The sequence below is a fragment of the Onychomys torridus genome, chromosome 6 (assembly GCF_903995425.1).
Source record: "Onychomys torridus chromosome 6, mOncTor1.1, whole genome shotgun sequence".
NCBI lineage: Eukaryota > Metazoa > Chordata > Mammalia > Rodentia > Cricetidae > Onychomys > Onychomys torridus.
In genome coordinates this window covers 36457070-36468977 of record NC_050448.1, presented here as the reverse complement: position 1 = coordinate 36468977, position 11908 = coordinate 36457070, and the positions used below count along the sequence as shown (strand labels likewise).

Sequence of the window (11908 nt, the reverse complement as noted above, 5' to 3'; positions counted from 1 at the left end):
CTCTTCTGACCTATGAAGGAAGGGCGCATGAGTCCCTCTCTTCTTCCATCTCCCCTCTAAGCCATGCTTCAGGCTTTCCTTCTCTGTTTCTGACACTGCTTTGCTGAACAGCATTAGTCAGGGATGTTTGAGCTGTTGTGTTGCTGGATACCATCTTGCTGTGGGGCAGATGCCCTCAGCAGTGCAGTCCAGGGAAATAGGCTATGGGATCTGTCCTGCAGAGCTAGCCGCAGGCAGAGGAAAGGAAGCCACTCTGTAATTTTCCCAACAGCCTCCTTAAATCTGTGGGTGACAGCCTGGGCACCTTGTCTTAAAAAGACAAGGAAATGAGCTCAGAGCTGAGGAAACTTGCCCCAGGTTGCAAATTAAATCCAAGCTGATGCAGACGTGAACACCACCTAGGATTGGAAGCGGTCCAGATGGCTGCAAGAGAAAAATCATAGCTCTTTCGAAGCCTCAAAGCGTCCTGCCACGGGCTCTAGGCAGTGACTGGAAGCTGTGCCAGATTTCCCCGTCATCTCTATCCTGTAACAAGCTGCACCGTGATTACTCATTTTCTCTCTTGCCTGTGACTGAGGCTATTTTCTCACATCCTACTCCTGGTTTCAACCCAAGGATTTCATTTGAAGGGCGGGGCATTCCTTCACATCCCTCCACCCCAACTGGAGCCTGAAGTCTGGACCAATGAAAGCCAAGTACCTCATTTACTGGCACTAAGAACTGGCACTATTTAAGTGGTAGCAGGAATGGGCTGTGAATCGCGTCTGCTTTCTCCACAAACGGGCACACTGTTGTCTGATCTGGGGCATCTCTGAGCTGAGGACAGGGAAGTCGAAGGCCTGCGGGACTCCTGCTGCCGCCATGTGCTTTGGCAAGTGTGCAAGATACATCGGATACTCTCTGGTGTTGTTTGCTGTCCTCTGCATCGTAGCTAATATTTTGCTCTATTTTCCTAATGGGGAGACAAAGTATGCTTATGAGGACCACCTCAGTCGCTTTGTGTGGTACTTTACCGGCATCGTAGGCGGAGGCATACTGGTGAGTTTCTCAGAGCTGTTTTCACTACAAAAATTCCTCTCCTCTTGAACGACGGTGTGCATTCTTCTCACGCGCAGTATTCTGCAATGCCTACCTGTAAATCCTGTGCATTTGGTCGTTGCTGCTCTTTCTTTGCAAAGCAGAATGATGCAAGGTTGAGTTAAACTTTTTGCTAATTTCATTAGATGTTGTTTTAATAAAATCTCTTATCTTAGAGTGAACTCTTTTCCCTGAAGCTTTTAGAGGCTATCGAGTTTCTGAGTGTGGGAGTGACTGTCACATCTCATTTGCTCCAGGGAACTGAAGAGAGGTGGCTGGTTCCAAGAGAGCAGTTGGGGTCTGAATTATTCTTTGTTGCTTATTTTCCGGCATCTGTATAGGGAAAATATTAAGTGAGTGCACTGGTATTTTCAAGTAACTGTAGGCTTTCTCTGGGTTTGGAGTTAGAAGCAGGTTGGTATCAGTCTAATGATGGAATGTGTTGTTTTTCCACAGTTTGTTTTTAGTTGAAGTGGACAGGAATTTACTTGACACATTTAGTTTTGACCTCAGCACAGATGGAATGTGGCACATTTGAGTCTGCACATTTAAAATGCAGGAACTAAGAACTACAAAGAGAAATTTTATGGAATTGTTACTGTCATAGAGAATACTATTTTCTTTGCCAAGTAAAAGACGTTAAGACATTTAAACCAAGTATACTCACTGTGGCATAGCTTAGCAAATGTGCTTTGAACATCATTACCATTCATGTTCCCACAATTAATACAAATACAATTATATGAACAAACATAGTCATTGCTTAACAGCCACTGTGCTTAGTGTCTGTCTTTGGACTTAAACACCAAGTAGTTCATCCTTATCTGAAGAGCATCACGGATGCACTGAAACATTGTTTTTTTTTTTTTTTTTTTTTTTTCTTTTGAGACAAGGTTTCTTTGTGTAGCTTTGGAGCCTGTCCTATAGACCAGGCTGGCCTTGAACTCACAGAGATCTGCCTGCCTCTGCCTCCTGAGTGCTGGGATAAAGGCCCTGCAAAACGTATTTTTTAATAGAAATGTTTTACCTTTTTTACTTACTCAAAAACGTTTCAGCCGTTCTCAAGATTTGATCTTCTATGTTTGACAAGGAGGAAAAATCACATTTAAAGACAGATTTTAGATTTAACAGTGCTAACAGCTTTCATATGAAAATACACTAAGAATTCTTCTCACATTTATAGGTTATTATTTCAAATTCTGTGTGCTCACCCACTGTACATGGAAACAAGCAAATGTAATATTTCTTGTTTCTACTCAGGCTTTCCCATCATTTGTGATATTTGGTTACTCTAATAATTAGAAATAGTTATGTTTTCCAGGAATGCCTAACCCCGCCCACATGAGCTCGGGAAAGACAATGACTTGATTCTGCTTGCCTTCCGATTAGATACTCCTGCCGGCCTTTGTGTTCATTGGGCTGGAGGAAGATGACTATTGTGGCTGCTGTAGCTGCGGAAACTACGGCAAGAGATGCACAGTAAGTCTACTTGCGCTGTCTTCTGGTGAAAGTGCTTCATCCCTGATGCAGGACTGTTGCTTACTTCTTGCTTTTTCTCTCCCTAGATGCTTTCTTCTGTACTGGCTGCTCTCATTGGCATTGCGGGATCTGGCTACTGCATCATTGTGGCAGCACTGGGTTTGGCAGAAGGACCAAAGTGCAGTGATTCCCACGGTGTGTGGAACTACACCTTTGCCGACACTGAGGGAAGGTACATAGTTGTTCTCTACCTAGCAACACATTCTTAAGCACCACACTAAGTCATCTGTCTATCCTTCCACCCAATATTTCCTTACAACAACTTATGCAGTATGTAAGGATGGATGGACAACCATTAACCCAGGAAAATCCTAACAACTATTGAACACATGCACTGACTCTGATCTTCCAACAGCCCTGTAGAGGTATAGATACTCCCATAGTTACTCCCCTTCTACAAATGAGAAAGAGGCAGAGAAAGATGAAGTGACTTATCTAAGGTCTCATTGCTAGAAAGAACCACTGAATCTTGGAATCCAGGCTGTCTGCCTCATAGAGTTTATGCTCAGACACTGTGTACATTAAGCCACAATGATAGGGAGATCAAATTCAACACATTATACTAGTTCATAAGAAATTATTATAATATCCTTATGTAATCAAAGCCCGGGACAAACAATGCTCTCACCCTACACTTGCACTTGCTGGCTCACGTGTAACATGTAAACACTCTTGATTTAAGTTACCAAGAGACATAGGAAAGGTCTTATCCACAATTCTAACTTCAGTATAGTTAAGTGAGGCCCCATTGTCTTGAGTTGGAATTTTCTTTTTATCGGTTATGACAAAGAAACAATAGAAAAGCTGGTGGAAACTGGTTTATGTGGAAACGAACGAGTACAGTTTGTCCTTTCCTGACTTGGTTTCTTTAAAAGAAGAGATTTTATTTTTATTTGTGTGTGTGTGTGTGTGTGTGTGTGTGTGTGTGTATGAGTGTATGCATGTGTATGTGTGCATGTGTGAGTACAGGTACCCACAGAGTCCAGAAGGAGGTTTCAGGTACTCTGAAGCTGGAGTTACAGGTGGTTGTGAGTTGCCGGATATGAGTGGCAGGAATTGAATTAGGGTCCTATGCAAGAGCAGCACATGCTCTTAACCCCTGACCTAATTCAGTTTCTAAGGTTGAATTTTGAAAGGTTAAGTTTTTAAAGACAAAAATGAAAAAAATAATAATGACTATGGATTGTACTTTATATCATTAATAAGCCTGTTCCTAATGAATTGTATGACACGGATGTGGAGATAGAGAGGGGGAGAGAGAGTGTGTGTTTAATTTTTCCTTCATGAGATAAAAAACATGAATTAGACTTGGGTCCAGTCAGCTCCACACTCACTCTCTAGGAGCAGGAAGAGGTGAATTGATTTTTCTGTAGAATGGAACTAATGGCAGTAGTCATGAGCACTAATGAGATGATGTACTTGTGAACTGTTCACGCGAAGGGTGGCACACTCTGAGCGCTGCCAGCATTAACTTAGGATGAGCATGGCAGAATGATGGCCTCTGAAGGAAAACTAGTACTTACTGGGGTTTTAGTGTCACCAGTATGATTCATCTTGGTTCAGCACATCGTGTCCTCATAGAAAATGATTCATGTTTGCACAAACATGTAGAACTGTTGCATGAAACTACCTCCCAGGGCAGTCGTGATGCATGCAGCTGGGATGCATGGAGGGTTATGGCTATCAACACATTTTAGGAGCTGTTTGTACACCTCTCCCATTACTTGTTTATGCTTCTCAAAAAGTATTCCTCTTCTTCTAGATCATTCCTTATTTGAACCTGTCCAGGGATCTCAATATGTAGAGCAACTACACTTTCAAACCACAGATTAATTTTCCAGTGGTTAAATAGAGCCAAAGAAAATTTTGACTCTGTGACCTGAAAAACAGCCTTTGTTCTGTTGACAAGCGGAAACACAGGGCCAGAATGGCAGAATTTTTATTTTGTTTTTTAGGGGTGGAGTGGAGTTAGTGTGTTTTGTTTTAAATCAACAAGTTGAATATCTTATTGGCTCAATGTACTGTTCCAAATTTAGATGTTTGGTTTCAACCTGGGGTAGGAAGAAGTGATAAGGAACTGTACCAGGCCTCTTTGTGGGCTTAAGTCACTCCTTAATGTCCTCACATGGTTGAACCCTATTTCTCTGAGAATTCAAATATTCTGAGAGGTAGCAAAGGTTGACATTCTAGAAGAAATCCAATACCACACAAAACACACACACACACACACACACACACACACACACACACAAACCTGGTGGTTTTTAACAGAGGGAGTTCAGGTTGTTACTTATCATGTGTGCTTTTTAACATGCACCATGTTCCAGACATTGGGCTGATGGGTGGGTTTAAGAAGAACAGGTCCTGCTCCTGCCTCACTGGAGCTCAGCCTTGAGGAATAGGTATAGAGCAGGTCTTCTCTCTGGAAGGTGGTTTTCCTTTGTAGCCTTTTTCCCGATCAGTGCACTTGGCATGGACATTCTCAACCCTTGCTCTTCTGTGAGAGTCCATATTCTTGAAGGACAGAACCCAACATTATGTCGCAGCTACAGTTCAGATTTGAACTCACACAGCAGTTCAGTATCTCAGTAAAACAGCTGGAGGAAAGGAGTTCCACATTGCTACAGAGGCGCCATGAGAGTAAAGGGCCTAGACTTTCTATTGCCAATTAACTTTTTGATTAAAAACTTCAAAAAACTGTCAACGATTTCATTTGAAAATAAAAGCCCCTTGAGTTCTAATTTGGCAGAATTGGGATAATTTTCAAAAAGGAAGGTATTTGGTAACTTAATGAAATGACCAAAATTAATACCTTAAAGTTTAAAAATCTAATGTAAAATACATTTTCCAAATAAATATTTAATATCTTTTCTGTAGATAGTAATTAAGCAATGATAGAGTGTGGTAACAGAATAAAATATGCTTAATTGTTTTCATTTTTCCATATTTGCTTTAGTTTCCATCTATGTGATTATATGACTTGGTTTTAAATATGTTGCAAATATAGCCTTGCCTTTTTTCTTTCAAGAAATCTTTTGTCTTTTAAAGAACATAAAAATCTCTAATGTGAGGGGTTTTTTTTAGCCACAGAATCCTAGATTCATGTCAAAATTTGTGCTTTAATTCTATGTTTATCATTGCAATAACATTTGGGCAGCAACTTGCCATTTGGAAGGCAGTTGTACAAGAATCTAGCACACAATATTGTGTCAATTCACTTCTGTGTTTCTGAATAAAAACTTCCCAACAAAAAAGTAGGTCATGGGATCTCCTCCATGCTCTAGTCACGTGCCTGAAGTTTCTCTTCTGACCATAGGTACCTTACGCAGCCCGATACATGGTCCAAGTGTCATGAGCCTGAGAATATTGTGGAGTGGAATGTGACCCTCTTTTCTATTCTCTTGACGCTTGGTGGAATTGAATTCATCTTGTGTCTCATCCAAGTCATCAATGGAGTGCTGGGTGGCATATGTGGCTATTGCTGCTCCCGCCAACAGGTGAGAACTTGTGTGACAATGTTGAGGCCAAGCCCTGTAGTGTTCAGTGCCACAAGGCACTGTTCTTCTCATCCAAGAGAAAAGGTAAAACCAGACATGCTCAGTCTACCAGCACTTAATCTTACTTTGTCTTTGCAGGTAGGAATTTATCAATTCAATTTGGCTTCATTGCTGAGTCTCACAGACTCAGCTATCCTGGTTTGTAGATGGCTCTGTGGGCACAGGAACGCTTTGCCCAAAGACACAGTTGTTGGTCGAAAGATCAGAGAAGCAGAACAGCCAGCCACTAGTTCTTACCTCTACAAAATATTCAGTCTAAAGACTGTGAGTTCCTGTTTCCTCACACCTTATATACCTTTCTCTGCCCCAGATATCACTTCCTAGGATTAGAGGCATGTGTGCTTTCCAGTACTGGGATTAAACTGCCTGGCTCTGTTTCCAGTGTGGCCTTAAACTCACAGAGATCCAGACAGATCTTTGCCTCCCAGGTGATAGGATTAAGGGGGTGTGCTACCAGGGCCTGACCTCTATGTCTAGTCTAGTGGCTGGCTCTGTCCTCTGATTCTCAGGCAAGTTTATCAGGGTACACAATATATCATCACACATGATACCTCTTTCACGTCAATCCCTGTAAGTTTCACTCACCCCACTCGAGTTACAGCTACACACGAGTGTCCACGATGCTTGCCTTCATGTTCCTAAGTACACAAAAAGAATAGTAACCAATATGGATTCCATCAGATGTAACACTAAACTCACCTTCCATGAGAGTCTGACTCAGGCATTAAGATGTTTAAGATCACTCAGGCAGGAGGTAACAGACTTCAATTCTTAACCCAAACCCTTCCTTTCAACCTATATGCTTTACTTCCTGTCTCTGTGATTCTGCCCTAATAAGGGGTAACAAAAATGCCTATGCAGTAAGCATGGAGTACAATTATTAGCCTTTGAATAGCCTTGTGAAAGCAACTTTCTATGTGAAAGAAAGCCAGGAAGCTCTGATTTCCTGGGGATATGACTTAGGAGTGAAATATCCATTTGTTTGTAATGGAGAAAGTTTTTTTTCCCTTATCTTCCTAAAAATATATATTATTGACCAGATAGGAAGTTAAGGTCTGACCCATTTGGGAAAGTTGCTGTTTTATGTCTTACTCTTTAAAACAAGATGAAATAAGCAAACTTATTTCATTTATATTTTCCATCCCATGCCATGTATCCCTCTGATTCAGTATCTTCCGACTTTCCTTAAAAATAAGGCAAAAAAAAAAAAAAAAGAACAAACAAAACAAAACAAAAAACCTAATAAAAACCAGAAGTCACTGCTACCAGGAAAACCTTTGCTGTAAATATATGGAAACTTTGAGAAGAAGTTAGAATACATATCTAGCTTTCTCTATTGGGCAAGCACCTCAAGATTAAGAATTCCTTTGGGATCCTGCCAAGTTTCCAAGAAAACGGCCAAATTGGAAAACATCAGTATAGCATTGTTTTTCAGGCAGCTGAGGGGAAAGAAAACAGAACAACACCTTTGGGATTGATTCCTAAATGCAAACCCCTACTCACCCTTGAAACTCACAGGAGCATAAACTCAGCTGCTTCTGTACTTCCGTGTACTGGGGCACAGGCAGAAGGATTCGTGGACAGAACTGGTTCTGTGCTTTGTAAAGAGAGATAGCCTCCTGAATTGGAGGCCAGCACATGGGTCCTCATAGGAGACAATGCAGAAAGGGCTTCTTCCTAACTTTTAGGACGATCTGTTACCTTTATGTGTAAGACAAAAGATGCTCTCATAGGACAGGACATTTAGTCCACAAGAGCTGGTTCCCAGCTTGGTAGCATTTGATTTGAAAGGTTACCCACAGTAAGCCCACACCAGGGCAAAGTTTCTATGGCATTATTTTAAATTCCTCCCCCAGAGTAGAGACCCACACAAACACACTACGAGCCAATTCTGTATCAACATCCCGCAGTTTCTGTGAACACTTTCTGTAACTTTTCCTGGGGAAGAAAGTGTGTTTGGTTTGTTAGGAAACATTTTGTGAGCCTTGTCTGAGCCCTAAGTGTGAGGCTGGCTAAGTTTCAATCAAAACTGAGGTCGCTCTACTCTGTGTTTGCTTTGAATAGGGATGAAAAGTACACAGATTTCACTGTGTGTTGACACTGATAATAACCTAATGTAAATTTCATTTTCTTTACAGCAATATGACTGCTAAAAGAACACAAGACAGAACCACATGCTTCCTTTATTGCATTGTAACGTGTGTATTTTACTCGTGTTGTGAAACTTTGTACTGGTGTATCATATTCCATACATTCTGCTTTTATAAAGAAATGTGCTGACATCTTCATATGATGTCAGTGTTTGCATTTATCAAGCAAACGTTGTTTTAAAGAATGAGGCAACAAACTGCACTCACCCTGGAGGTATTTCACAGACTGAATGACTGTTCTCAGCATAGCTGAGATAGACTTGTCAATATTTAAGATAAAAATCCCATTTAACTATTATGCATATGTGTACTTGTTTTTTAAATAAAAGATCTCTGGTTTCCTTTTCAAGACCAAGAAGAATCCCAAACCCTGAAAAGATGTTTTTAATTGTTTATATGGTATTTCCCATTTTTATGTGTACAAATCTCTAAGAGGCCCTCTGAGGTGAGAGAAAAGCGCTTGCCTGGATTTGGAAATCTCATTGAGAAAGTGCTAACCCAAGGACATGAGAGAAAATATGTAAAGCTGCCAGTGGCTGTGAATGCTACTAGATGCTGAAGTTTTCTATCATGTAGAAAGCTTTTTGCCCTTCAAAGATAAAGACTGTTTATGTCAAGAGGAAGCCAGGATAGTTGGACAAGAAGGAAGATGGGAAATGGAATAAAACAAGGTGGGGAAATGGGATTGGTCAAGTAAGGGTGGAAGATCACATGAGAATGCCCTCAAACTTGCTTGTTGAACATAAAATGAGGTAATCTCTATCACTAAGCTGTTGTTTTGTTTTTATGTGAGAAGAGGCAACCACTCTGGTCAGGTAATTGATCACTCATGTAGAGAGGACGTCTTCCCAATGCTTAGGAAGATCTATTACCTTTGGTGGAAGACAAAGTATATTTCAGAGTGCAGACTTTTGGTTTCAGAGAGCTGGTTTCTAGCTTGGTAGGATTTGATTTGAAAGGTAACACACAGTGAATATACTCAGTGGGACATGCCAATGGTGTGCTCCTCTAGCTCCTGCTTATCACCCTCTGTCTGTGGTCTACAGGATGAATGGCATCTATGCTAAGCTCTTCCTTTCCTCTGGGTCCTCTCTCCTGTTTTCCCTGCCTTATCCTCTCTTCTACCTTCTTCTTTCTGTCAACAGATGATCATGGCTCTGCTATCTCTTGAGGCTGTCAAGCCAGCTAGGTATCTCTTTTCTGCTGGGTGCTGCAACTATCAAACTTCTGGGTAAGGTAGCATGTTTTTTTCTCTCTTAGTGCACGAACTACATTTTTGTTTGGTTTCATCTCGTTCTGGTTTTGTTTTGATGTAAAAGAATCCCTTAACCCACTGCTTGGCAGAACTACTCAGAGAGAGCTACAATTATTTATTTTGCCCACAGTTTCAGAGGTTTCAGTCTGGGGTACAGGCTGCACTGATCCTAGGCTTGTGGGAAAGGTGGTGGGAGCATGGAGAGGAGGACACTGGTCAGTTCATGGTAGACAGGAAGCAGGTTGTGTAAGGGACTGGGGACAGATATAGCCTTCAAAAGCATGTCCTCTAACAACCTACTTCCTCCAACTAGGTTCCACTTCTAAAGTTTCCACTACCTCCTAAAACCATCCAGGGACTGACTGTTTAACAGATGCATTCAGATCATCATAACATCTGGGATTTTGGCCGGGTGGTGGTGGCGCACACCTTTAATCCCAGCACTCGGGAGGCAGAGCCAGGTGGATCTCTGTGAGTTTGAGGCCAGCCTGGTCTCCAAAGCGAGTTCCAGGAAAGGCTCAAAGCTACACAGAGAAACCCTGTCTTGAAAAGCCAAAACAAACAAACAAAAAAACAAAAATCTGCTGTGATCCCTGACCCAGAGTTCTTTGTGCTACGATCACCCTGGAAGTCTGGTGAAGCCTGGAGACTTTTTCTAATAATACCTAGAAACACATAAAATAAAATATATGGACATAAGAAGTAAACCAGTACATTGGACTATTTTTATCAAAGAAATTAAAATTGGGGCTAGAGAGATGGCTCAGTAGTTAAGAGCATTGACTGCTCTTCCAAAGGACCTAGTTTGAGTCCCAGCACTCACACGGCATCTCACAACCATCTGTAACTCCACTTACAGTGGATCCTATGCCTTATTCTGGCCCCCACAAGCATTGCTTTCACATGGTGCACAGACACACATGTAGGCAAAACATCCATCCACAAAAATAAAATAAAACATTTAAAGATAGAATTATATAGTGGCTGTCTTGATATCCTACTGTGTAATTCACATCTGTGGACAAGCAGACAGTTGTCCGTGTGTTCTAGCTGAAGCCTAATAAGTAAAAAACATACACCTTTGTAGAGAGCTGCGTGTAGCCGCACCTTAAAGATGGCGCTGGCTTCCACCCTCTGCCTTCCCGATGGCAAACACTCTGTGGTAAACAGCTCCTTATTTGGCTATGGCTGGATTCGTGTGCCGCTGGCATATGCGTAAACCTGTGGATAGTGCCCACGTGGCTGCCTGGGGTTGGTAGCCCAGACCTACTTAGGTGCTGGGAGAGGCTTGCCCCAGGGGAGAGACATTGCAACTAACAAGGGTCTGATTAAACTGTATTAAGAAAAGTCCCGTTGTTGCGTCATCCTTGCTGGTCGAGGCAGGCGCGACAAGTGGTGGCCTCGTACGGGGAAAACAGAGAAACGAACATACGGGGACACTCCCACGTCTCTCCGTGGGACTCAGAACTTTTTACAGTCAGGTGGTATACCGGTAAGTCCTCAAAAAAAAAAAAAAAATGAGGATCCGCGACAAAAGCGGGTAATTCAGTAGAGCCACGACAAAAGCGGACGGGTAATTCAGTAGAGCCGCGACCAAAGCGGACAGGTAATTAGAATAACAAAGTCAACAAGTGAAACCTGCTCCGCGACTATAGCGGGTGGGTAATTTGCATAAAAAAACAAGCAGGTGAAACAAAACAAGCAGGTGAAACTGGAGGGCTGGGGCTGTTCTGTAAAGGCTCTGAGAAACCTCCAAGAAACTTCTCAAATTCAGGAAAGAAAAGGATATACTAACATGGGCGCTTCCTCCTCGCACCCAATTTTTCTGGCTCTTAACGAGCTGCTTCTCTCTAAGAAATTGAAAATAAAAAAACACAACCTAGAGCGCTTTCTGGAACAGTGTGATGTAGTTGCTCTTTGGTTTGTAATTTCAGGAAGCCTCACAGTGCCTTCCTGGGAGAAATTGGGAAGAGACCTAGATTTGGATACTGGAGCAGATTGCAGGAGCAGATCGCAGTATCATAGCTAACAAAGATTGGCCTCGAGGTTGGCCTATACAGGCTTCCTCACAAACATTGCAGGGATTGGGTTATGCCAGTGTTCCTAATATTAGTGCAAATTTGTTAAATTGGCAAGATTCAGAAGGTCACTCTGGTGTTATGCAACCCTATGTCCTTGAGCTTCCAGTGTCCCTCTGGGGGAGGGATCTTATGAAATTCATGGGCTTTCAGTTGAGTAATGAAAAACATGGGGTGTCATCCTGATTTTGGCCTGGGAAAATTTTTACAAGGCCGAAAGGAGCCAATACAAACAGTACCTAGGAAACCCAA

At 42.0% G+C, this 11908-nt stretch overlaps 1 protein-coding gene across 1 annotated transcript; it reads left to right on the top strand.

The window, feature by feature from the left end:
* Positions 1 to 642: 642 nt before the first annotated feature.
* Tm4sf1 (transmembrane 4 L six family member 1) lies at positions 643 to 9715 on the top strand. The gene is made up of 5 exons (XM_036190520.1): positions 643 to 1038; positions 2467 to 2556; positions 2643 to 2788; positions 5933 to 6113; positions 8312 to 9715. Exons 1-5 carry the CDS (start codon positions 862 to 864, stop codon positions 8324 to 8326), a joined length of 609 nt encoding a protein of 202 aa, XP_036046413.1. The 5' UTR covers positions 643 to 861; the 3' UTR covers positions 8327 to 9715.
* The last annotated feature ends 2193 nt before the right edge of the window (positions 9716 to 11908 follow it).

Excerpts from the sequence above, each read along its gene's own strand:
- Tm4sf1 (XM_036190520.1), top strand. The coding sequence starts at position 862 with ATGTGCTTTGGCAAGTGTGCAAGATACATCGGATACTCTCTGGTGTTG. Across the intron at positions 2,557-2,642 it reads ACTACGGCAAGAGATGCACA|ATGCTTTCTTCTGTACTGGC; the intron begins GTAAGTCTACTT and ends TTCTCTCCCTAG. Across the intron at positions 2,789-5,932 it reads TTTGCCGACACTGAGGGAAG|GTACCTTACGCAGCCCGATA; the intron begins GTACATAGTTGT and ends TTCTGACCATAG.